Source organism: Balearica regulorum, chromosome 12 (genome assembly GCF_011004875.1).
Source record: "Balearica regulorum gibbericeps isolate bBalReg1 chromosome 12, bBalReg1.pri, whole genome shotgun sequence".
NCBI lineage: Eukaryota > Metazoa > Chordata > Aves > Gruiformes > Gruidae > Balearica > Balearica regulorum.
This window is the reverse complement of record NC_046195.1, coordinates 20,597,143-20,623,437: the sequence shown is the minus strand read 5'-3', so window position 1 is coordinate 20,623,437 and position 26,295 is coordinate 20,597,143. Positions and strand designations below refer to the sequence as shown.

Here is a 26,295-nt window from a genome sequence, read left to right as displayed (position 1 = left end):
CTCCTGAGTCCCAGGTGCTGGTCGGACACGAGAGGAGGTGAAAACTCAGCGTTTCTTTCGCAGTTGGGTTTCTGGGTGAGCAATGCAGTGAGGGGACCTCCCAGCTGGTGGGGGGTGGGCACACCTATGAGTCCCCTTGTTCAAAAACACCAACCCAGGCGTTAAGAACAACCTCGCCGTACTGATACAAACCCTTTAGAGCTACTGCAGGACAGCTCTGCGCGTGGTGCATGTGGCAGAGGTCTGCTAAACCCAAACGCAAAGCTGATAGCCAGGAGGCAGGCAGGCAGAGCCCAAAGAAATTACTTGGAAAATCTATGAAGTTGTAAAAATACAGCTATTGAATACTGGTGACGGCTCCTGTTAGCAATTGGATGAGAGGGGGAAAGGTAACACAACGCCTCATTGCTGCAGATCGGCAGTTTCGGTCTCTTTGGAGATTTGAACATCAGCTCTTGAGCAGCTGATCTAGTGCTGGAGTTCGTCTGGGGTAGATTTACTGTGGGTTTTCACCTGGGGAACCAAGAGGAGAATTTGTCCTTAAAATGGTAATCAGAGGGCCCAGCCTCGCTGTGCAAGGAGGATGCTCCTGCATTCGGCATCAGCACAGCAGTGGGCAGTGGTAGGCAGAAGCGTGGCCAGTGCGTCCTCGGGGTAGCCCTTAGACATGAGCTGCAGTGTCCAGCACCCCAACCTGTGTTGCCCATCCATAAAGTGCTTGATGGGGTTTTGGGGGGGGGAGCTGTCCTTCCCCAGGGAAGCTAACGGCAGACCCTGGCCAGGCAGCTGGACTCATCCCAGCTTCGCTCACCCTCCTTCTGGAAGCAGCTTTTCCTTCCTCCGAATCTTATTTTGCCTGAATTTTCCAGCTGAGAGGTACAAACGATTGCTGTTCAGGTTTGGCTGGGAAGAAAACACCGATAATGACTGACATGGGAGACTGTGGGTTTTATCTTTGTCAAGATGTCAGCGATGCAAATTACATCCGTAAAGAGAATAAAAGCAAAGGGCGGGCTATCAAAAGCCTGGCTGGAGAGGAAGTTAGCACAGGGCTAGGACAATACAGCGTCCTCAAAGCGCGCCAGGCCAGGTACTTGCTGCCTTTATGTAGGGGCCCTAGAAGTGCCTGGAGGCACAAATTAACGTGGCCCTCGTCTTTTGAAGGAGGCACGCTTTATAGGTGGGAAACCGGGGGAGAAGGGGCGATGTTTCCTGTTGTAAGGCAAGGAGTTAGCGGGAGGCCGGCACTGAGACCACGTCCGCCCTCCTGCTGCCAGCGGTGGTCCTCGTCCCGCCACAGCAGCCGTGTGGGCAGAGGTGTCCCAGCGCAGGGCTCTGCCCTTGCTCCAGCCGTAACGTCCTTTCGTGTCGCAGGCTCTCCTTCAGATCATCTAACGCCGCCTTATTATCTTCCTGGGAATTCCTCCTCCCTTCAGAGGAGAAGGCGTCAGTCCCGTCCCCCCCCCCCCGCTCCCTCCCTCCCTGCCCTCCCCTGGCCATTTAGGCTCCTTTGATCTCTTTTGTAAGGTTCTCACACAAGAAAGTTTCCATTTTCTCTTCAGATCCTGGCGCAGCCATTTGAATATTGCTTTGTGCCGGGCTGCGAATGAAAGTCTCACGGGGGGAGTTGTCGAAGGACCGAATGCGTTGCCGGCTGAAACGGAGGGTGTGCGTGCATGTGGTGCAAGGGAAGAGCAGGCTTCAGTGGCAAGGAAAAAAAAATATATCAAAGCGCTTTCTCTCTACCTCCTGTGCAATCTTTTGTGCTTTATTATGTGTTCGGTGTCATAACAAACTGATGGGCTGTGAATGGCCAGATGGTCACCAGTGTTCTCCACTCCACGCTTCATTTCCTCCTGAAAGCTATGCAGAAAAATGAGATCCCATCTCATAAATGAGTGCCCATCTTAGGGACATGTTTTTGAAGGCTCCGCTGACAATGACTGCCTTGTTCGCCTTGCTTTGTGCCGGCAGAACCGGGCAGCGCTCCTTGGTCCAGCAGATCCGGCCACCGCTGCGTTTCCTGATGTTTCTTCCATCGTTCTTGCTCGCTGGCGTTGCAAGCCTTGGCTGCGGGGTTGGATTCAGCAGCAGATGTATGGTGGTTGCTGTGTTTTAGGCTCGGCTCAGTGGGACTTGGTTTGTCCTCAAGTTTAGCCTTAAATTCATACTGCAAAACCAGCTTCAGTATGTGCTGCGTGGGTCAGTGTGCCCCGTGGAGCCGTCCCTTTCCTGCCCACGCGTTCATTTCTCTTCTCAAGAAAAGCCACGGGGACAGGCGGGCACGCAGATCTCATCCGTCGGGATGCTGGAGGGAGCTGGGGTGCCTGAGCATCCTCCCAGGAGCACTCCAGTAGGTGTTGTGGGACCACGTCCCACTGCTGTGGAGGACTCCAGCCTGCACCTTGCTGGGAACGAGAAGTTCCCATCACTGACTTTGGCCCTAGCAATCCCACCAGCTCTACAGCTTCACCATTTAAGTTACTTACGTGAAGCATCTGGGCATCCTCTGCAGTCAACGGAGAGAAGCCAAGCAGGCAGCAGTTCTGTCTTAAATCTCCTGTGAGCTGATGCTGTGCTTGACTGACTTCCCCGTCGACCTGCCTTCTCCTTTATTACCCTTATTCTAGGTTCTGGTAGCCTAATTTATGAGGTTTGTTGTTTCCATGTTTTTCTTTCTTCTCCTTCACCCCCTCCCTCCCTCCCCCTGCCACTCTGGCTACCTGAAAATTAACGATGGCTTCATAGCGAGGTGCAAGGGGCATTGGCTGTCAGTGCTCCCCGATCCTTCTCAGTGAGCTGTGGGGTGCTGCAATAAGCACCACGCCGCAAACTCAGAGCAAGGGCAGCAAAGCTCCTCGTTATCTTGGGGACGGCGACCGGTGGCTGGTCACTGCTGAGATGAGGTGTCCCTAAAGAGATGGAACCCATCCGGGTCTCCCGTTACAACCCGCTGTTACAGCGCGTCCTCATGCCACCACAGTTTGTTGAGCACAGTAAAAGCTCTTGAAGCACTTCGTTAACGATTCTGGGGGTGGTATTAAGCATTATTGCTTTTTGATACCAATGTCACGCCTTTAAATATTCATTAAAACTGCACGATCCCCTCCCTCCCATTAAGTCCTGAATAATCAACGCTCTGGTTTCTTCACACTTCACAAGCCAGGGCTGGATCCTGCCCGCTCCTCCTCGCCAGGTTTGAATCCTCTGCTCGTAACAGTGATCTTCATTAATACCTTCGTTGAGTTCTTCACGGCGGGCTGAGAGACGCTTCCTCTCGCCGCCTGCAATGGCCTTTTGGCACGTAGGGTGGAAGGGCGAGAGGCGTTCAGGCCGCTGCGCCTCCTTGCCGGGCGAGATGAGCACTGACAAGATGCTCTATTAATTATGAGTGACGAGGGGGGTGGAGGAGGGCTGGCAGCAGGCAGGGCTGGCAGCAGGCAGGGCTGGCAGCAGGCAGGGCTTGGCTTCTCCTCCTTTCCTGCTAACCCGGGGCCAGAGGTGGCAAACTCTCGGTTCCTGTCGAAACCATTTGACAGGGCAGGGAGAGGACCCAGACATTCTTCTGTCCAGGAGACCACGCACCAGGAGCCGTCCCAGGACACCCTGCCTGGGGACGCTGGTACGAACCCCGTGCTCCGGGGTAGCAGAGGGACATCTCCGTGCAGCGGTGTCCGTCCCCGTGTTAAGACCCTGGTGGCACCCAGACCTTGCTCTGATGCTGTCGGAAGCTGGTGATGGGGACAAGGAGCCTTTTAACTCCATGTTTCGGCTGCAACCTGGGCCCTTTTGCCGCTACAGCTCCACGCTGCTGCTCCTTCCGCGCCCAAAGGAGGAGGGCGAGACCTGAGCAGGACGGAGCGATGCCTGGAGAAAGCCGGGAACAGCAGAAGGGCGTCCCGTGCCTCGCAGCCAGGGATGCCACCGAGCAGGGACAGCTCGGCACAGGGCAGGCGGGAGCCGTTCGAAGGAGCGGCCGCCCGCTCCCCAGAGAGTTTAAGCAACTTAAACAGGGGGCCGGGGTTTTGATCTGGTTGTGTTTAGCGAGACGGCAAAGAGGAGGGACGGCGGAGGGGAGCAGGGACCTGAGGAACCCGAGGGGCCGCGGTCCTGAATAGCATCGCTGGCGCCCGGCCAGCGGCCGCAGCTGCGCCTTCGTTAGCCCCGAGTCACACGCGACACCGCTCCAATTACTCCCTCTTGACACGGGCTAATAAGGGAGGATAAAGAGAGCCGGCGATTCCAGAAGGGTTACGCCGGATGCTTCTTTCCATATTTAAACTTCGTTTCTGCTGGAACAACCGGCGGGTTTGAGATTTGGTGAAGTCGTGGGGGGGGGGGGGGGCAGAGGCAAAGAGCCAAGCGGCAGGATCTTTAACGAAGCTGCAGCGAGGAGCTGGAAGAAGGCTGTGCCCTTCCTTGGCATCGTGGTTTTGCACCTGCGAGTATTGCGGGTGCAACTCGTGAGCCCAGATGAAAGCAGGGAGGTGCACAGCCACTTGCAAAATAATTGCTCCTGCAAAACCGCGCCAGCACAAAGCGGGGGGCGGGAGGTTAAGGAAGTCTTGAAAATCAAGTCTCTAATGCTCTCACTGTACACCACAAAGGGACCATTCACTGCAGGGCGGAGGGGCTTTTCCCCCTCTTGATCCGTGCTTCCAACTTTTATTGAACCCATCCTGAATTTTATTTTCATTTATAAGCCGGGGGTGGGGTGGGGGGCAGAAATGTAGGAGGGAAATAAAAGGACAAGGGATCGATTGGCACCTGGGGAAGTTTAGCAGGAGGTTCTGGAAATAGGTGGCCATTAGGTTGCTGAGATCAGGTTCATTAATAGACCCGAGCGCCAGCAGAAGTGGCCTGACGATAAACTCTGCCGGCGGACACCCCCTGCTGCTAACATAAGTCAGACCTGCCATGCTCCGCTTCCCTTTGATTATTAAAAATGAAAGAGGGGGCTCCTTCGAGGTCGACGGGCTCTGCAATGAATTTCTGCTTGCAGGACTTACAACGTGCGTGACTTCGCTCGTACACGCGAGCGCCTTTCGCTGCGGTTTGGCCTTGTTGCAGCAGCAGTGATGCTCTTCCCTTGCATGCAGCTGGGGAAAAGCTTTATCACCCCATGCTGCTGCAGCAAGCCTTGAAGGGTTTGGGGGTTTTTTTTTGGCTGTGAACCATAAGGCTCTGCTTTTGCATAGCTGCTTCCACCGGGCAGCCTGGCCAGCCCTCAATGCATTTTGCTGGACCAGTTTGCTCCCTTCTCCCATCCCCGCATCTCTGCTGGCGGCAGAGCTCACCAACCCCGTGCTTGGAAAATGCCAGCGAGCGGCACCGAGTGTATCTCCCTGGATAATCTTGCTTTTGTCAGGAAAATTTAACGCCAGCCATCCATTACGTGACTCTGGTCGGTAAATTCATTATGGGCCCGTGCCTCTCGTCTGTTTGTCTTCATTGTGGCTGCTGCCAGTTCCTCCTGATTTTAGGTTTCAGCAGCACCGTGGGGTGTATTTATCACTTCGCCCTTTGAAGCGTAACTGCTTGAGTAAACTCACCGATTTGGCAGCGTCTCTCAGGCCCTGCGCTCTGTAGGCTGAGCGCTGGTTTAAATGACTTTAAATCTATTTTGAGCTGCTGGAAGGGGGGAAATCACTTTCCGTTTAAAAATGTTAAAGGTGACACCGTTTGGTTACGAGGTGAGCAGCAGTTACAGACATGGTGGAGTCTTCTGCCAGGCTTGGCAGGACCCCGAGCGTCCCAGGCTGTAGATCTGGGGCAAAAAAGGGCTCCCCAGTCTATTGCTACTAGGAGAGTCTGCAGCAAGTCTGGTATTTACTGGGGAAAGAACACCCTGCCGGATTGCTGTACGCACATCCATACGTTTCTTTCCATTTTCCCGCAGTTTGCTAATACCGTGCGGATCCTTTGGGCAAAGCCAGGGAGTTGCTCTAGCTCGGCCGTTGATGAAGCAGCAGATCTCCCCAACCACAAATACTGTGATTGCCACAGGTAGCTGCAGCCTTCCCTCCTCACCACTCTTCCTACTGGCGACACGTGCTGATTCGTGCAAACCTCCGCGGCAGAGGGCTCGTTTCTGCCGGGGCGATGGCCGTGTGTGGTGCCACGCTCTAGGAAGGGTTTCGCACGCTTTCCATTTTGTGCGTGTGCAAACGACCGGAGACTGCCGAGCTGCCAGCCTGCTCCCCGAGCAGGATGCGTTTGTAAAGAACTTTTGTCAAACATGGATTATTTTCAGCATTGGAGTTGCTTTCAGTGGGAGACTGGGGAGAGGTGAGGGGACTTAGACCTTGACGCCGTTTGCCTGAACCTTGCGGGACTCGCCTCTGCTCTCCCTACAGCGCTGAGGTGACCTCCAGGTGCCTGCTCTGATGCTGTGACTACCAGGATGGGCAACCAAATTGCAGCATTGCATCGATTACAGACACACCGTCCAAACCATAGCTGTCTGCTGCCTACACCATGGGTTGGCCAAGTATGGCTGGATGTGACAGCACTGGGGCTTTCCTTGTCACGTTCCCAGGCAGACGAGGCTTATTGTAGCCCAAACTACGAGCTTGCTCTTTGTACCAGGATAAAGTGGGACCATCACAACTTTTCTCAACCTTCTTCTCCTTCCTCCTTGCAGCCCCCGCAGAGTTTGTGCAGCATCCCCAGTCCATTTCCAGGCCTGTGGGGACTACTGCCATCTTCACGTGCGTGGCCCAAGGGGAACCACCCCCGCAGATCACTTGGCTGAGGAACGGGCAGATCCTGGAGACCAGCGACCACATTAAGCTGAAGAATAACAACAGGTAAGTCCTCGTGCACCGGCCGCTGGCCCTGCGGCACGGGGTGGAGGGTAGTGCGAGACGTACAGCTGGGTTGTGCCGTTCTCCAGCATCAACCTGGAGTTACCACGCACAGAGGACTGACATCGCCTACCTGATGGTCCAGAAGTAGCTGTCCCTGCAGGTGTCATTCTTGGGCAAAGAGCACGTTGACTCACACAGGCTTCAGCTTTTGTGCAGACAGCGGATTTGAGGCAGATGTGTGCAGTAGTTCGTTTTGGAGCGGTTGGTGAAGGCTGGCAGAGAGCAGCGGGGTCTGCAGCGTGTCCTGGTGAGCCGTGCAAGCCCTGCTTTTGCTGTAGCCCCGTTAACGCTGAGCAGTGACTAATGTGCTTGAGGCTGAGAGGGGCGTGAGTGATCCCAAAACACTGCACCCCTGCTGCTTGAGCACCTTGAAAAGGGAGCGCTTCAGAGCCGGCTCAGCTTCGGCAGGTGAGGCGGGTTGCTGTCACGCATCCTTTGGACTGACGCAATGTTCCCTGACCCTGCTTTGGAGGGGGGCTGGATCAAAAGCCATTATTTTGAACTCTCTAGACTCCAGTGGAGCGGGAGAGAAGTTGGTTTTCTTTCTGCATTAGCAAAGAGCTAATGTGAAGCTGGTAATGTTCAGAAGCAGGTCTGTGGATTTAACTTGGGCTTTGACAGACTAAAACACTGCTCCAGTCCTACTAGCTGCACTTAGGAGGCTTACATTTCAGTGCTTTGTGCTTTATTGTACCAGGACATCAACGTTAGACTTTGACTGACGATGCAGGAACCCAGCAAAAGTCCGTCCTCAGTCCTGATCATCATCTGGGTATTTCTGGAAGGTCCACGTGTTGTTCCTGCACTTGGCAGGGACCAAACTCACTCCACAGAGGAGGAACCACACTTTAACCCCTGAACGTTGACCTGCCTGGGTGTGCAAATGCAAATACATTTGAAATAATATTTGCGTGGAAGCTGACTTTCACTAAACTTCAGCTTTTTATCTCACCGGGGAAGAGTGCTTTCTCTGAGTACTAAATAGCTGCCTTTTCCTGCGAGGGGATGGGGATGTTTGTACGGAGGAAATGATACGGTGGGATGCTCTTAGTGTGAAAATGACAAGTTGACAACATAGTTTCTATGGAAATAGCATGGAACAATATTCTGAAAAATAATAGTAGCTGTGTTGCAAACCTAAATTATTGGTAGAGATTTGTACTCTATGCTGTCATATAGCTGCTATCCGTATTAACAAATGCATCTCATGAACGCAGCTACCCAACCTCGCTGGAGGGTCCAGACCTTCAGTTCAGATGGTCGGGAAGTGCTGTGCAAGCACTGTGGCTTGTTCCTCAGGGGAGAACAGCGGGTTTATTTTTCTAAGTTTCTCTATAATGTGGCTTTTTGCTTTGAGGTTTGAGGCTTTTATAAAGCTTTGTTATGTGGAGGAGGGGAGGATGTGAGTTGTGAGAAGGATAAGGTGTGAATTGTAATAAAATCTTTTCCATCAGTAAAGGTTTGTTCTGAGCTGGAAGTTTTTAGAGCTTCAGGGAACTTTGTGTGTGCACATACAGATGCCAACTCAGTCCAGTCTCGTGGTCTTCTAATTCATCTCATGAGTTTCTGAGGCACGTCTGCCCTTACGATATGGACAGAGCAGAAATAGGAGAAGGGAAATTAGAGCATCCATCCTCTTCTGTTGACCAGGAGGCTGAGTCAGATGTGACCGATGACTTTACAAGCGGTCATTAAATCCATGACAAAACTCACACTGAGTCCAGCTCTGTGTCTCGCCCTGATGTCTTCCCTGTGAAATCATTCCTTGTCACTGTTTGAGGAAAGTAAAAGTAGGGTCTTTGGTCATGGCCATGTCTCCAGGCCAGGTCCCCGGAGCTGCGCTACACACGCGTGTGGACTGCGACTTGGTGAACACTGCTGTAATCGTTTTCTTATGGCAATCATTTAATGCAATTTAGCGTCGGTCTTTTCCACTGCGAGCTAAATGATCAGATTACATTGCATCTGGCACAGGCTGGGGGAGCTCAGCCAGCTACTGGGGCTCAGCTGACACATGGCATCTTCTCAAGCTATAGTAACGTGATTGTAAAGCTGAGCCCTAAGGCCATCATACTTGACGATGTTGAACTTTTGGCTTCTTTCACACTAGTCTTGGTCTATTCTGACCGCCAACTTGAGGCAAGTGGCCATGCCCGGTGGTTTCCAAAGCTGTCAGTCTGAAAAATGCCCTCGTTGGTACAACAGGGCTTGGGTGCTCCATGAATTGGAGAAAACAGATCAACGGTTGTGTTGGTTTTTTTTTTTTCTGAGCTTTTTCAAGTTGTCCTTTGTTTCATTCTCATGGGCATGACTAAGTGCTGTAACCCCCTTAGTTCCAGGCAGAACCGGTTTGTGATTATGCCTTGGATTTATCAATCTATTGCGCTTGGAAGATATTTGTCTGTGTAAAGATGGATCTCGAATCTACTAGTAATGAAGCTACTAAACTGCACTATGAGCTTTTTAATTAGATTACATGGTTTCCTAGAAAATTCATTTGGATTAAAACTCTGCTTAATATGGCAATAAAGGTCTGAATGCCCCCCAAAGGGATTTTCAGAAAAAAAAGAGTAAATCATCCCAAATCATATCATGTGCTAATTGATTGCAAAAATGTATCATTATGAGCAACTTCGTTCTTGTAAACGAACACAGCTAGAAGTGAGGTCCAGACCTGCAGAACACGGTGCGTTCGAGATGCCGCTCTGCTCCTGCGAGCTTGAGGCATCGCTCCTGCAGGCGGTAGGGTGTCTGCACAAACCCACAGCCGATGGGAAGACCTGTCCATCAAAGAAGTGTTGCTTCACAAAATTGTGAAGGGCCCTTTGGCATCTACGTCACCCCACGCTGTCTCTCATACGCAGTAACTGCAAACCCAAGGAGAACAAACCCTCAAGGGCAGGGGACTTCAGAAGCCCATCGTTGTTGAGATGGGACAGCAGCTTCAGGACTGGATTTACTGCAGGTTGGATGTGGCTGCTGATATGACATCAGATGGTCACTTGCTAAGCAACTTCCAGCCTTTCAGCAGAGTAAAATAAGCCTCACAGGCTGCGTCCGATAAATACCTCTTCCCTCGCGGTCCCTCGGATGTGAATTCTCATCACCTGATGTGTTGATGGTTTCTGGGCGTATTAGCATTAAAGATCAGCCTTCTGCTGTGCCCTCTCCAGAGGTGGTTGTTATGTTTTGAAAATGCCAGCTGTGTGGGAACAAAATATCCAATCGATGATTAGCAAAAATCAAAAGCTGTTCTGGGATAGCGGATAATTGTTAATGAAAAATGCATGAAGGCTCGGGCGTAGGGAATTGTGGGGTTTTCCATTAAAAGCTGTGAATAAAAATCACTGAAGGAGCTGATGATGGGGCTGTCTTGCGATTCCCCAGTTGGGGATGGAGCCGATAGCTGTTGGCGTGATGCTGCACTGAACCACGCTCTCGGATGGAGAAACTGATGGGGCCCTTTTGACTTTGGTGGAGCCGTCCCTGTGTCCAGCAGCCGCAGGGTCTGTCCCTCGCTGTTCATCAGAGATGCTATTTTGCCCGTATGGTTCCTGGGGTGAATTAGATCGATCATTCTCCAAATGCCTGAGAGGTGTGATGGGCATTTCCAGCAAAATTCCCACCCGGCATCACCAGCCCGACCTGAAAGCAGGTCTATCGCTGCAGGAGGAAGGGATGGTTACTGGCCGAGTTAACGTGGGCCTGTGTAAAATCGTGCTTTCTAGGTTATTACTTCAAAATTTACAAGGAAGCATGAAATAGTACCTGAATTACTTCTGTGAAAGGTTTATTGCTTTTCTTCCTTTGACCCAATCAGGTTCAGGGGGGTAATTTTCAGCCCAGAAGTATATCACACTATGGGGTTTATATTGCCGTAATAGCAAGGAACAAAGGCCAACATCTTCAGAGAAGCCAGGCTCTAAATATTGATTTTCCAAGAAGATTTTATTTACAAAATGGTAATTAAGGGACTTCATTTGTTCCACCAGAAAAAGGCTTCGTTAGAACCTGGGCTCAGGTGGCGTTTGCTCTCCTCGGTGACCTTCGCTTATGAACTATCTCCTTTTTAAATTCTTCCTCACTGGTTTGCGCTTGTTTTAGTGTTCTGGGAATGACTCACTTCAAGGGCCACCAATGTTCAAGGTTCATCAGGGAAAATATTCCTCCGCAAATAAACTTGAGGACAACTTTGCTTTTCTTGCACTTGTCGTGTTGCTTAATCCAAGTACTTGGGACGGGACAACCTTTTTGGTACCAAACGCAGGGAAACTACAGCCTGTCATTCACGAGGTGGCTTTTTTCTATAAAACCCACGTCAGCTGGGTGCAGAGAGATGCAGGTGGGTTTGCACATCCCTTCATGGTGCGCACACCCCACAAACTCTTGAATTTGTAGGGATTTGGACACCTTAAGAGAGGACGGGCAAGCCCACAGGTTATTTATGCAATGAGCTTGAAGACCGTTAATGGCTATGGGAACGGTACCGGAGAGCAAATCGCATTTTAGTTCCCAGAAGCATGACAAATAAGTACGTGGAGGACTCGGATGTGAACCAGCTGCTCCTGGTTTAAGAATAATTTATGGATTTGACTTTGTTTGGAAGAAATGGTCTTTGCAGGGAGGGTCTCCGCACTAGCGCCCAAAGCCCTGCTAAGCAGTGGGGCATCAGCGTGATCCAGCCTTCCCTGCACCGAGCAGGGATCCCGTGCCGGGATCACACAGCCGTATCCATGCAAGGGATCTGCAGCAGCCCCGGAGCAGCCAACGGTGACGGGCACCAGTCTCTCCTTCTCATGTGGCTACGATTATTTTGCTACCGAGCTGCCCGCATAATTTTTCTCTGTGTGCTGCGCCACTGAGCTGCTCTTGAAGTGCATCACTGATTCAGGGCTTTAAGTGTCTCTTCAAACTGTTGGGTGCAGCAAAGTACATCTGCAGAGAATGGTCCTTATGCAGGAGCCTTCAAGGCAGGACTGAGCCTGTCGTGGGACAGCCCAAACTCAACATCCCCTGGATTAGGCCGGGTCTTTTTCCTCTCCAACACCTCTCCCCCTTTGCTGGGAAATAGGTTTGGGGGAACGTTCCATTTAGCAGCAGATAGCTCTCCCAGAAGTTCTATCAACACAGGCATCTGCCCTCCCTTCCTGAGATGTTTTGTGCTTCCCTGCAGTCCTGCAGCTGTAAAGATTTTTCTGCTCCCTCCCTGGGACAGGATTCAGTTAAATCTGTGATTGCTGCCTCTGACTTGTGAAAACAGGTTGAGTGGCAGCCAACGCATTCACCAGATAACCAGATAACGCCTCTGGCTGTTGTCTCCTGCCTGGGTGCACTTCCCAGCTCTGCAGGGATGGGAGGACACAGCTCCACCACCGTCAGTCCAATTGGAACCTTTTGCCTTGGATTTGAGGGAACAGACCTCTGAAAAGTCCTTTAATTGTACATGGGAAATTGGAGGCACTCACTTGCTGAAGGTCTTCTGCGTGGAGCTCAATGCTGTGGTGGGAGATGCTCCAAGGCGGGGCTGCTTTGCAGCACCAGTTGGATGTGTCCTTCCCACCTGGGAAGGCTCAGACCACCTCTGATATGGACCAGAACTGAACCAAGGGACCTCGAGCTTCCGGTGCTACAGCGTTTGGTGTGCGGTTGGATTGTGGAGCTGAGCCTGCCCCGGCTTGTCCCCAGCGTGGTGCGGTTCCCAGAAGGGTTCAGCATGTGCGCGTAGTGTCACGTCACACACTGCAAACCCAGGTGTCATGAAGCCAGCAAGGAAGGGTCAGTATTTCAGGATGAAACGGTGCCACTGCTGTGCCTCCTGTAGCAAAGGCGATGCCGTTCACTACATCCCACCTGCAGAAAACACACCGTACAGCCAAATCCCCGTCCTGCCGGACTCCATCCTCTCCCAGGGGCGTGAGAAGGAGCAGCATCCCTAACCCTAACCAGCTTTGCCGGCCCTTTCATCGGCACCGATGGGCACTGTGCACACCGCTGGGACCAGCAGCATCCCTCCAGAAACTGCGGGCAGGCTGGGATCCTGGCCAGCGGGCTGCAGCACCTGCTAAAGGTAACGGAAAGGGTTCATCTTCCTGCATAACGCAACCCAGTTTCACCGAGGAAGCCCTACGTGCTATTGAACTTCTGGAGGTGCAAGAACACGTTCGTAGAGGGCTGGGCACGATCTGCAGTGTCCCTTTGGACCGGTGAGCGTCACTCTTCAAGCTTTGCACCTTATTCTCAGCCTGTACGAGGCAACCTTCAAAAAACCATTTCCACGAAGCTGCCAACAACCAGCACTGGAGGGAAAAAAGCTCCTTTCCGTGCGGCACCGGCCGGCAGCCCGGGAGCGGTTCGTTCGGCGCAGCACGGCACAACGCGACCCGTGACAAATGGAGGCAGAGCAGGGCACGGGGACGGGGCGTCTGAATGCGGCGCTGGTGGCTTTCTGTAGCTGCCAGCGCTTAAAATGCTCTCCCCGCTAGCCAGAGCCTGCTCTCTGCATTAATTTCATCACACTCCCTCTTTTGTGCGCCTGTGTGCGCGCGCACGCTGATATCCTTCCAGATGGGCCCCTCTTCTTCTTTGTGCCTCTGAATCGATGAAGAGGCTTCCTTCAATTCTCAGAGTTTTTCAGAGGAGCCTTTGGAAAGCCGATCTCCGGTCATCGGCCCGGACCCCTGACCCGAATCAGATCAGTCATTCTGATTGCCCATGAACTGGGAAGACAGCTTGGGAATAGCACGGCTTTGGAGCGGCGGAGGCCTCTCGGTTCAGCTCAGCCGGGTGTGAATCTGCAGCGGCTCCTCTCCCCACTTCCATCAATGCCTGTCAGGGCATTGTGTGGAGATGTGATGGAGCCCTCGGCTCGCCGAGCGGCTTGGGTGACCAGCAGAAAGCCTTCTGGCATCTCGCCTCGTCTGACGTGCTCGCAGCGCTGCCGGTCTGGCACTCGCGGGAAAGTTTTCCAACAGCAGATGTCCCAAAGTGACAGATTTTTTTTTTCCTGTTGATGGGAAGAAATAAAAGGACACTGCATATTTCAGATGGTTGGCGCGCAGAGATGCTCCGCGCCTCCTCGCACGGCAACTACATATTTTCCTTTTGTTTGAGCTTCCTTAAAAAAAAAAAAAAAACACAAAACAAAAAAAAAACCCAGCAAAACCTGCGAAAGCTGCTGGACCGAACGCAGACCCTGCCACCCCGCATCCTGGGGGGTGATGCGGTGGGCGAAGGCAGGAAGAATTTGTCAGTAGTTAAGATGAAAACGGATGCACAGCAGAGGTATCAGCCGGGATGGTGGTGGGATTCATGTAACTCCCTGCCAGCTCCTGCCCTCCTCATTGCAGCTACCAGCGAGCTTCACGCCGGGGCTTGCAGGGAGCTCAGCAGCCTCCTTTAGAGGTCTGCCGGTGGGTGTTAGAGGGACCGGCGGAGAGAAAATCCTCGTTCTCGTGGAGAATTCCTTACTTTCATGGAGCCATGACAAACATCACTTGGTTTCTGCTCCTTGCCCAGGTTTATAGGCATAGCCGAAAAATCCAGTCATTTTATTGAGCCCGCTGCCTGCGCATCGCTCCAGGTAACGCCGGCCCTAGGTAACGAACGGATGGCCGAGGCTCTTGCTGCGCGGTACGTCCAAACACCGCCTTGGAAATCTCAATGCAAATGAACTTTTCAAAGCCTGAAGCAAGTTTCCAGCTACCTGCCACGTCCACTTTGCAGAAATTTGTTTTATTTATTTCTTCCGACTTGACTGTGTGTGACAGGGTTACCGGCCGCCCTGGGACCTCTGCAGAGAAGCACCTGGGATGTCTGAGGCTCTGCCCAGCTCCGGTCCCAGTGGCCAAGTGCTGTCTGGCTCCGGGAGCACTGGCATCCAGCACATCATCTGTGCTGCACAAGAGGAGCTTTGCTCAGCCCCTAATCCTCCCAGGAGAGATGTCTTTGGCCCCAGCATCATGCTGTTGTCCTCAGGCTCCTTGCACCCAGGCACCGCTATCCCACCAGGCTCCTCTCTCCCCCCCCTCCGCATCTTTGCACTTCTCCTTGTAAAGCAAATAAATACACTTGGAGGCAGCGGAACCTGAACGCTCCTCGTTGTTCCTGAGCTGTTTTGTGCTTGGGAAGGTTAACGCCGCTCTCGACTCATGTGCCAGCCCAGCCCGGCCGTTCCCGGGTGCCCAGATGCGCAGCGGCCGCGTGGAAATAATCCGTGCATTGATGGGGCAGAAGGAAGGGCTGCCGCTCCTTCCGCACATCTGCTTTGTGCGGAGCTGCAAGTACAGCTTTCGGACGGCGTAATCCTGCCTTCTGCCATCTGTCCTCGCAGGCATCAAGCCTTGTTGACACAGTTGAGCCACGGATCGGGGTCTTTCCTCCCTGCGCTCCCCCCGCCCCGGCTCCGGCTTTCTCCTTCCATTTAATCAGATACGTTGGGCCTGTGGCTATGGGGGGAGCTTAGGGCTGATTCTCTAAAATCACCATATCAGCTGAAACCATCACATTTGATATTCCATTTACAATGTTTCCAAGGAAACAAAGGCACAGGACATAAATAGATGACTGTTAAACATTTGCTCACTCGCCGTGGCCCCGATAATTTGTAAGGCAGAAATATGAGTGTTAAACCAACAGCAATAATAAATTTTAATATAGGAAGAACAATATTTTGCTGCAATTAGAAGAAGCGTTCGTTCTGACATACAGGCAGGAAGTGGCAGGTTATTTATCATTCCCACTTCCCATGTACAATATTTCATTTACATAAAGGGCAGCTTTGATTACAACTCCCAGAAAGCCGTGAACTGCCCCTCACATCAGCGGGGATGCTTGGGATTTACTCATGTGCAGTCAAGTCGCGAGTCCACCTGGAATTCACCGCAGGAGAAGAAAATAATTTATTTCTCCCCAGAAGCAAGCAGTGGATGTGGATTTGGTTAGGTTCAGGTCATTTCTTACAGAAAAATAGCAATGAAAAAGCTCATGCGAGCTTTGGCGTTAGCCAACACGATGATGATGAAGCTTGGAGGCATCGTGGTCTCTCAGACCACGTTCGTGCCAAGCCAGAAGCAAAACCACAATTCAAATGAACTGGGCAGGACTGGAAATAGAGATGCACAAATAGGGATTAATCCAGAGTGGGGCACGTATGGGTGATGCTCTAAAACGGAGGGGGAGGCAGTGGTGAGCGGTGCTTTATTCAGTGCTGTAGGGGTATATCCTATAGCCTATGTATAGGACTAGTCAATCCCCACAATAGCAGTGACAAATACAATTTATTATATTTGCTTTAGCTGGTCCCATCTGGGCCCCTACTGGACCTTTATTTCAGAAATTTTCCCCAAGATGCCCTGTTTGTGAGAACATCCTACATCCGAGGACTAAGGGCATCGTAAGCGTATTGTATCATAACCCGAGCTGCCGCCTCAAGATGTTGTTTGGTAAAAACATCTCCAATGTCAAAGGCTGCTTTTCCACGTCCAGCTCGGAGCCGGACACAGCGTAGTGAGACTTCCCTGCCCCGTGTCTTGGAAGGGAGACGCATTGGGTATTTATTTGTGGGGCCTTGTGTCTGCTGGAGAGTCACAAATCGGATCGTGTTGTTTCTGGCTGGATTTCTGAGGAGGGGCGCAAGCCCTGGAGAGAGCAGAGCTTTCCTTGACGGCTCCCTGTTTGTGAACAAATGTTACTAAGAAAAGCTGTTTTGCACGCTGAATGGCAAGATAAAGCCGATGTGCTGTACGTTTATTTCTGACTCAGTATTTGCTGGCATTGTTTTAAAGACACTGGGCAGTGCAACCCTTGGGCTGGCCCTGGACTTGCTCCGGTTGTACACAACCACTGCTGGAGGCTCATGCAGCTCCGAAAGGGTCTTCAGTCCAAGTGCCCACGTGTACACGGATTCCGGTTGTCCCTGTGCCCATTGAGCCACTGAACAGCCCTCCCAGAGCTGGTGCAGAGACGGGCACCGTGCTCAGGAACGCACTCATTTGGGAAGCTGGTACATCACTGGCGGCGGCGTCCCCCCAGTTTAGGGATGGTTTCCATCAGGGTAACCAGTGCCTGTCTCTATCTTGGAGGCTGAAAACAGCACCTAAGCCTGGTGTGGAGATCCCTGAGAGCAGGCTGGAGGAACTGTCCTGCTTGCTGCCCTGGGAGAGCAAGCTTTGATGTGCCAGCATCGGAAAGATGCTCAGAGGTTTTTGCAGACAAAACCTGCAACTTGCTCATCAGCTTTGGCTTTTGGCTGGAGGTGATCGTGTTTCTGAAAATGCAGAAGCAGGAGCTGAGGCTATAACCCTGCCGGATAAGTCAGCTAATCCCGGTGTTACTCTAAGACTGCTCTAATGTGCTATAATGCAATTAGAGCATCGCCAGAGGGCTTTCTGCCTGCGCCTGATTAGACTTGGCTTAGCAACCGTGTGCGGTGCCTGGATGGGTCTCACTGGTGTGTACTGGACCTAAGCCAGTTAAAGCTGGTTTGGGTGTATGGATGATGCACTTGCCACAGAGCTGTGATCTTCCTGAATTCGGGGTTCCAGATCCTCCCCGTCCCACCCGGTGTCCCCATCTGGCCGTACTTGAACCCCAGTCTCTGCAGGTCAAGCCAGAGGTAATCTGCCCAGTCGCAGGATCCGGGGAATGCCACGTCCTCCTCCTGGGCTTTTCCTTCCCCAAAAGCACCAGGACACAGCTTCCCGGAAGCTTTCCGTGGAAATAGAGGCGTGTTGGGATGCCCTGCCATCGCCCAGCGTGGGGGCCACGGCGTGGCTGGAGGGGAGGGACGTCCGCTGCAGAGAGCTCAGTGAGATGCTTGTCCCTCTCGTGTCCCCACACAGCACTCTCTCCATCTACGGGATCAACCAGGCGGATGAAGCCATCTACCAGTGCATCGCCGAGAACAGCGCCGGCTCCACGCAAGCCAGCGCTCGCCTGACGGTCCTGTGGGCAGATGGGCTGCCCGGTCCTCCGCAGAGCGTGAAGGCTGAGACGGTCTCTGCAACCACCATCCAGGTGTCTTGGAAAGAGCCTCTGCAGAACACCAAGGAGATCATCGGCTACGTGCTGCACATTCGGAAAGCTGCAGGTAGGGTGCTCAACGCACCGCCTGGAGCGTCCTCAGCCTTCCCGTAATTTAGCAAGGCGGCCCGCTAGGTCTGCACTGCGGTAGGCAATGCTGCCACCCATGTTCTCCATCATCGCCACGTTTCTGAAAGACAGAGATGAGGCAGTAACGGTGATGTAAATACCAAAAGGGTGGGGAGGGTGAAGCTGCGTGGTCAGATCTTGCTGCCCGCTTAGCTCTCCGGCAAAACGCACAGAAATATCAGCAGAAAATGATGTGGGCAGATACATACCCACCTTAGGGACCAAAATTACCACTTGCACCATCCGTTTAGTCTCTTTACGTCTTGCAAAGCCTAACACCGCTCTCTTCTCTCTTTCTTTGCACTTCAGATCCCGTAGAGATGGAGTATCAGGAGGCTGTTAGCAAGAGCACCTTCCAGCAGCTAGTGACTGATTTAGAGCCCTCGACCAGCTATAGCTTTTATATAAAGGCTTACACCTCCCGGGGTGCCAGCAAAGCCTCAGAAGTCACAGTGGTGAGCACGCTGGGAGAAGGTAAGGAACGCTTTGCGCTTGGACCATCAGATGCTGAAACCCGCTGCACGTAGCAGCAGCGCCGGGCACCCCCATACGCACCCCGGGGCGTTTTGGCAGGCAGCCTGCGGTGTTGCTGCACCTCGTTCCCGCTGCTCCTCGTACTCCGGGCTGTTGTGTAAAACTCGCTTGTGTCGTTGCGCGGGGGCCGGCTGGTTGCCTTAGACACGGCATTGCCTCTCGCAGCTGATGTTGGGGGGGGGGAGCGCAAGTCTGGCTGGTCTCGTGCATTGCGGCTGCTCTGGGCTTTTCCTAAACCGCTTGCTAAATGCAGATTTCCTCTTCAAGCAGCGTCTCAGCATCCTCCAGCAGCTCTGGTACTCACAGCTTTTACTTGATAGGTACCACATTTTTCTGAATTTGACTTTTTTCTGCTCTGCGGTGGGGAAATCACACTAGAGCTGAGCTGCCTTGACCTGCGAGTCCCCGCCTGCCATTTCATTGAGAACTTAGGGTGACCTCCAAGATTTTTTTCCTGACTTGGCCTTCCCTAGTACGAAAGTTGGGTGCTGCAATGTGGGATCCTTGCACACAGAAACCACGGAAACCACAGCCCCAGCCGGCATTTTAGGAACGTTTTCCTGGAGACTCAGGTACCTCTCCAGGGTTTCTGAATCCTGGCTTGGCTCATTTACTGAGACTAATTTCTTAGGAGCGTTGCATCGTTCTCATGAACACTCAGTAATTCTGAATTTGCAGCAGAGAGGGCCTCGGGTGTGAGGATGTTATTTAGGATCAAATGAAAGAGTGTGTTGGCTGAGGTGGGGGATCCAGTTCTCATTCCGTTTTCAGCCCTTGCAGTCGTTTGCTACAACATTTAAGCAACAACACCAAAAAATCCTCGCCCTGCTGGGTTGTTGCCCTGCAAGTTTATTTTCCTTGGTACTCTGCAGGGAATCGGTCACCCTTGGAGTTTGTTTTTCCTTCCAATTTAGAGAGACAAGGGTGGACTAAGGCAAAACTTGAAAGTCGTTGACCCAACGCTCTGAGTTCAGCTACTGGAGCTACAAGCCAGCCACGCTTCGCAGAGCTTGGTGCTTCTGCAGAAGTCTGGGTCAAGTGCGAGAGGACTTTTTGTCATTATTACCTTCAGTCATGACAGGAATAGTTAGGTATCTGGTAATGGGATCATAAATTTCCCATCTCTTTGAAGTTTCAAGGCATCCCTGTCCTGCTCTCTTCTATATCCTGTAAAAAAGGCTTGTCCTGCATAACGAAGCTTCAGCAATTAGCTCCATGTTCAGGACGGAGAAGCTGGCCTGGTTAAGCTCACTGAACCCCAGCTTGGGTAGGGAGATGAAGAGAGATTTAAAAGCCCCGGTTCTGGCTTGATTTGTTTGCTTTGCTTCGCTTCGCTCGGGTGCCTGTTGCTTTCTGCTCACGGAGGTGAGAGCGGCTCAGGGAGCCGGGATCCAGCGGCTTTTGTCACCAAGCGAAGGTTTTGCTGCAGATTTGCCTCTTCTCGCAGCCAAGCCATTTCACCCCGTGCAATCCTGAGGCGCACTGGAGAGCTGTGACACCCCCCCCTCCGGGCTCGGGGAGCCCCTGGATCTGTGCTAACAGCCTCGGAAAGGGACGGGATTTCCCCGACACGCCACGTCTCGGTTTTACCATCGCGGCTCAGCACGACGTGCGTGAGATGTGTGCAGAGACGTACGCAGGGTGTCCCGCGTCACCGCGCTGCCGTGTCCTGCTTTCCCTGGAAAGGACACGGTGGGTGCATCTGCCGGCCAGGGACGGCTCGGCGGAGCCGGGACGGCGCTTGTCGGAGCGGCCAGTAGAGATGCTGCCAGCCCGAGACTGGTCTGAGTGACCGCGTTGTACTGGTGTTGTCCGGAGAAGGAATGTGGTGGAGGTACCGAGGAGCAGGGCTGGTTTCGGCTCGGGGAGGTCGGCTTCTCAGGGCTAGGGATATGCTGAGAGCGCGCTTGGCTGAAGCCTCCAGTGCTTTCTAGAAGTGCGGTGCTCCTTCCTTGGGGCCAGTGGTAATTTTGGATGGAAAGTAGAAGGGAAGATGCCGTAGAGAAACTACCCAAGTGAACCTTGTCCTCCATAAACCTCTTGCTAGGAAGGTCCTCGTGTCTCCTCCCTGTTGTTCTCCTTTACGCCGTTTCACAAATGCCGTGGTATTTTAAATCTCAGACTCTCTCCGCTTCGTTAAGCAGCACACACTCCTTGTTCTTGTCTTTTAATGCTTTTTAGGGTTTTCTCCAGGACTTTTTGACATTTCTCTAGGGTGAAGACTGTTCCTTTAGTCATCTTCGGCTAAAGACGCCTTCAAGAAGAAAGTTGAAATGACCTGGGGAAAATTCCAAACAGCACGGAAGAGGAAAACAAGTATCCCAGCCCTTAGCATGAGGGAGATGCCTCACTTATAGTAGATCCATATTATGTCTTATATATACTTCTGCGAAGCACCTATACCCTGCTGTGTGTGCATATATTTATACACACACACCGATATACTCCATCTGTATACACTTATTTGTGTAATAACATTATAAACAGCACATGCATTCTGCGAGTGCATACATATAATCAATATTATACATATATATATATACTCAAAGTTTGAATAAACACTATATATTCCATACTTTGAAGGAGAGATATTCTTGTGGTTTTTATTAAATGTAAGGCTCTGCAACCGTAAAATAAAGCCAACTCTTCGCAAATCAGGATGGCCCACATCAGTGTTTCTTTGTCCATGGGATAATGTGATTTCCCTTTCCGTGGCGTTTTCACCTGTGATTTGGAAAATGATGCTTTAAGCAAGGGTCCGACGTCTCAGAGGGGCGATCCAGACAATTCCTAATTTTGCCCTAAAGGGAATTGGGAGACTTCCGGGAAAAAAAAAAAAAAAAAAGAGTATTTAATTGGATTGCGAATATATGCAGCCTTGGGAAGAATGGTACATTCTGGTATAAATAGAATTTACTCTGGTTTGCACCCAGAAATTGCTAAGCACAGCCTTCCCATCAATGAAATCAGAACAAATCCAAGCAAGAAGAAGCACTTCAACCCGTTTTTTCCCATTGGCAGCGCTCAGGCAGGATGGGATCTCATTAACCTGGCCGAGGACAGCTGCTCTCTGAGTCTTTCCTCCTGAACCCACGTGGAGATGCTCAACCACTCAGCAGGGACTTGTTCCTCTCCCCGTGCTTATTCGGTGGGCGTCAGGCAAAACCCCCCTGCAACCTGCAGGAGAGCATCTCTTTGGGAAGAGACGGCGTTGCCCAGACCCTCCTGCTCACCAGGAGAGATGTCTTTCCTTCCCCTGAGTCTCCTCGTGGGAAAGCTTGAGCCGCGGGTGCCTGGGAAAAGGCAAAGCGTCGTGCTGTGCGGTTCTGCCTGCACTGTTAAATGGAGGAAACGGCCTTTTTAGCTCTCGTCAGTCTTGGATTGACGCGGCCAATCCGCTTTTCACCATCGCTCGCTAAGTGGCTGTGCTGAAGTCTCTGCCAAAGGACGCTGGCAAGGCCCAGGTTTGCTTTCCTCATCCTTTAGAGCCCCTTTGGGGAAGAACAAGACAAAAAGCAGCATTGGTTCAATTCAAGCCGAGCAATCCTTATATTTGGGAACTTCCGAGCTTGTAATCATGTGGGATTGGAAAAATAGCTCTGTCTCAAAGCTTGGAGGCTGCTGGAAGAGTAGGGCTGTTGTTCCGCTGGGTAATTTTGCTGCAGGGTTTAGCAGTGCCCGAAATCCCTTCTCCCTCCTGGGCAGGGCAGAGCCGGCAGCGCTCGGTGCTTTGCACCTTCTGAATGGTGCCAAAGGCTGGGGAACTGACGGGAGCGTTTGGCCTGGGGTTGTTTTGTGGAAACGAGGTGGGGGGGAAAAAAAAATCATCGGTGAAATGTGCTGCTGAGACACATCTCTGCATTGGTGCGATCAGTGTATGAGAAAGGGAGGGAGAGGGGAAGGAAGAGGCTTGGGGGGAAACGTGTTCCTGTGTGCCCCGGCGCTGCACAGAGCTCAGGGGCAGGGTTTGTGCAGAACCAGCTTTGGAAAACCCAGCTATCACTATCGCCAGAAAATTGGCTTTGGTTTGCAAATCGTTGCCTTTCAGCCCAGGATGATGGGGCAGGATGGGGCTGAGCAGCTTTTTGGGGAGGGAGGGAACGGCCGTGACCCGCTGCTGCAGCGCACCCCCAGAACAAGGGCAGGGTTTGGGGGCATTGGCTGGTGGGCATCCTGGGGGACCTCGAATCAGGTCTCGGTGACACTGGGCAGCAGCAGGGACATCTTCCCAGCTAACGCCCCGTGCGCCCCTAAGGCCAGGTAAGTGCCTGCCCACCAAAACAAGCCAGCCGCAGCTGCGCAGGGATCTCGGGCTGCCCAGGTATTTAGTGCGTTAATGAAGATGCCCCGTTTCTCTCCTAAGTCCCCAGCACAGAATCACAAACCTCTCTCCTAAAGCCGCCGGGGAGAGCAAGCTCCCACGCATCCTGCAAGCCAGTGCAGGTACCTAGCACGCTTTTAAGACAGATGTCTCCGGCTCCATCCCTTCTGGTTCTTTCCTCCCTGGGGGATTAATCACTCCGAAAGGTCCTCGCTACCATCAGGGCGAGAGCAGAAAAGTGGAATTTGGGAATGTGTTGCCAAAGTTGCAGCATTCCTGCCCTGACCCGACGGGGCTGAGCATCAGGTTGCAACGGCAGTGTAAAAGTAGCCTGTGTGCTTGCTGAACCCAGCGTAGGAAAACCTTGGAGACTCCTACAGCTCCCTGAAGAAGTTCAAAGCTGTTAAACCAGCATCTGGCCTGACCTGATTTTTCTCAATCTCATCTAGCACGTTCTTTGGTGCAGTGACCGCAGGGAAAGGCTGCTGGGGAATTTCTCAGCGTGCAAACTAAAAAAAAAAAAAAAAACCCCGTGCAACCCACTGTCTTTCTCTCTCTGTTTCAGTCCCAGCCATGCCGTCCCTCTTTATTAAAGTCATTAACAGCACCACCGTCCGGGCTACGTGGGAGCCCTCCATCAAACTGGGCCAGCACGAAGGCTTCAAGCTGTATTACCGCAAGGTCCACCTCTCCCAGTACACGGGTCCGGTGCTACTGCCCAGCAACGTAACAGCGTACAACATTACCCACCTGGGTGAGTATGGTGACAGCTTGATCCCTGTCCCCTCCTGACCTCGGGAAAGCTCGGATGTGTTGCACGACCATTAAACGGGAGATGCTGCAGCTCTCCCCCAGGTTTTTGGGGTGCCTTGCCAGTAGCAGGTACTTGTTTGCAGCATCTTGTGGGCATTTGGTCAGGTGTTTTCCTAACTAAGCATCGCTTGGGGAGATAACGCTAATGATTAAACCTGAAATGCCCTTCTGGTGTCTTCTTCAAAACAGATGCGTCGGTGGTGTATGAAGTCAAGCTCCTCGCCTATAACCAGCACGGGGATGGAAATTCAACTGTCCGCTTCGTGTCCTTGAGGGAAACTGTGGAGAGGACAGGTGAGACGGGACGTTCGTCCCGGCGGTGGTTTGTGAAAACCGCTTTGCAGAAAGGTGGCAAGGCCGGACACATCCCCCAGGCGCCCAGGGCTCTACCCCACCATCGTTTTCAGCCGCTCATTTATTTTCCGCGTCATAAATAACGATGAAGCAAAACTCTGTGGGGCTGGGACCACCTGGTGCTGGTTGGGGTGGCTTGCACCATCCTCGTTAGCCTTCATTAGCCTTAGCGAGCTGACACCCCTTCACAGCACAGTTCAACCTGGTGACTTTTTCACCAAGGTGGAGAAGACAAACCAGATGTTCCTGTAATTGCCAGTTTTGTCCCCATGGATATGAACAAACCCCCTAAGCTAAGAGCTGCCCATCCTCAGGTGGGACATGGTGCACAGAGCATCTCTGCTCTCCTGGAGCTCTCCTGGATAATTTGACCTTCGCTGGTGCCGGAAAGGGAGGACGTGATGGCTTTGGAAAGGAGAAGGGCTGCAGAGCATGAGCACTGCATTGTGTGGCAGAAAAAGGGGAAATCTCTAGAGGGAATCGCTAACTGATCACACCTTTCCTATTCATCTACGTGTAAAAAACATCCTGCTGCTCTTGGAAGCCTTTTAAGCCTTCCAGTGGGAATATCTTCAAGAGACAGTTATTACTGCTCTGTCTCTGTTGAAGTAAATACTAATCTCGTTGGCATCTGCCTGCTCGGTGCTTCCCATCAGGTACCAGCCCGCCTCTCACCTCCCACCTCGGACACTGGGCGTTGTAAAAATTAACATCAGAGTCTTTTTTGTTCATTAATTGTGTCTAATAACAGCAGCCTGGGTAACGGGGCTGCCCCTCTACGGACCTTCCGGCCCCCCGCCCTGCTCTGCTCTTCCCCGTACACGGCTCCCAGCACCACCCCGGCTCCAGCTTTGTCTCTGGGCTCCCCAAAAGCTGGAGGAGCAAGAGGGACACAGCACCACTGACCCCTTTCCCCTTTTCTTCTGGCAGTGCTGAATCCCCCTTGCGATTGCATGAAGGACGAGCAGAACAATAAAACCTCCACGACCGGCATCATCATTGGGATCCACATCGGCGTCACGTGCATCATATTCTGCGTCCTCTTCCTCATGTTTGGGTACAGAGGAAGGTAGGAATTGCTCACGCCGATGCTCACGAGGGGTGCTGGTCCCTAATGCCGTGCGGGTATCCCTGCGGGGGCCTCACACCCCCAGTGGGATGACGGGCCGTTTCCCGCGGACATCTCAGCATCCCGCGGCGTGCAATTGCGCAGCCCGGCTGCCGTGAATGCCGGGTGCTGTTTGCAGCATGGCTCCTGCCTCCTCCCGGGCACCCAGACCCGGCGGGCTTCTCCGAATACACCCCGTCAGCTCCGGTCCCCATCGAGGGACCTGCTGCTTCCCGGGAGCAGCGCTGCTTCTGCTCTGGCAAGATCCTCCCTGTAAACCAAGAGCCCTTTCACGGCGAGGGGAAGAGTCGTGACTTTGTACGAGGGATTTAAGGAGTGAAGGAATGTGGCGCAGGGATAAGGCAGACTCAGGGTATGGGGAAGGGAGGGGGGGAGGCACCAGCTCTGCTCACCCTCGGGCTCCGTCTCTTTATTTTTCAGGCTGCTGATGTGCAAAAACGTGCAGGAGCAGCTGTCAACCCCGCAGATCCCCAGGAGCCAGCGAAATGCCACGGGCCTCATCCTGAACGGGGCCGCTCGCAGGGACAGGGATGACCGGGACTTGAATGGAAAGCAGCTGGACATGAACGAGCTGGAGCGGTTATTCCCAGCATCCCCATCCCAGGAGCAGCAGGATAAGGGAATAACGGTAAGTCCAGCGGGACGGGAGCGCGCTTGGGAGACGCAGACGCGGCTGCGTGTCTAAGAGCATCGGTGACCTGCCACCATCATTGCATTGTCCCCTTCTCTCTCTCCAGGCGACTCGCAGCCCGCCGGCCGCCCACGATGACACCCAGATATCCGCACTCCCTCCGGATGAGTTCAGCATCGTCGAGGAGCGGCCAGACCCCCTCCCGAAAAGCCCCGCAGCTCCGGCTCCCGCCCACGGTCCCGCCAGTGAAGGCTAAAACTGCCAAGACTCGAACCCTCTTGTAGGAATTACCAGAAACCAAACCCGCGGCTGGTGATGTCTTTACAACGAGTCGTCAATCTCAGGTCAATTGAAGATTTCTACGGTCTGATTGTTATTTTTTTGTTTTGCTTTATTTTTATATATATATATAAAAATATATATATATGTATACAGCCTTTTGGAAACTGTGAAGTTTATCTTCTGACCTCTCTCGGGCCTCTCGGTGCGTTTCTTC

The 26,295-nt window shown here is 52.6% G+C and overlaps 1 protein-coding gene across 1 annotated transcript in view; it reads left to right on the top strand.

The window, feature by feature from the left end:
• The window catches only part of IGDCC3 (immunoglobulin superfamily DCC subclass member 3), a 106,001-nt gene extending 79,946 nt beyond the window's left edge, over positions 1-26,055 (top strand). The window contains exons 7-14 of the mRNA XM_075764763.1: positions 6,644-6,809; positions 17,708-17,955; positions 18,327-18,491; positions 23,438-23,626; positions 23,875-23,979; positions 24,970-25,108; positions 25,589-25,796; positions 25,906-26,055. Coding sequence (XP_075620878.1) covers positions 6,644-6,809; positions 17,708-17,955; positions 18,327-18,491; positions 23,438-23,626; positions 23,875-23,979; positions 24,970-25,108; positions 25,589-25,796; positions 25,906-26,055 — 1,370 coding nt within the window. The remainder of the gene's footprint in view (positions 1-6,643; positions 6,810-17,707; positions 17,956-18,326; positions 18,492-23,437; positions 23,627-23,874; positions 23,980-24,969; positions 25,109-25,588; positions 25,797-25,905) is intronic.
• Positions 26,056-26,295: the final 240 nt, after the last annotated feature.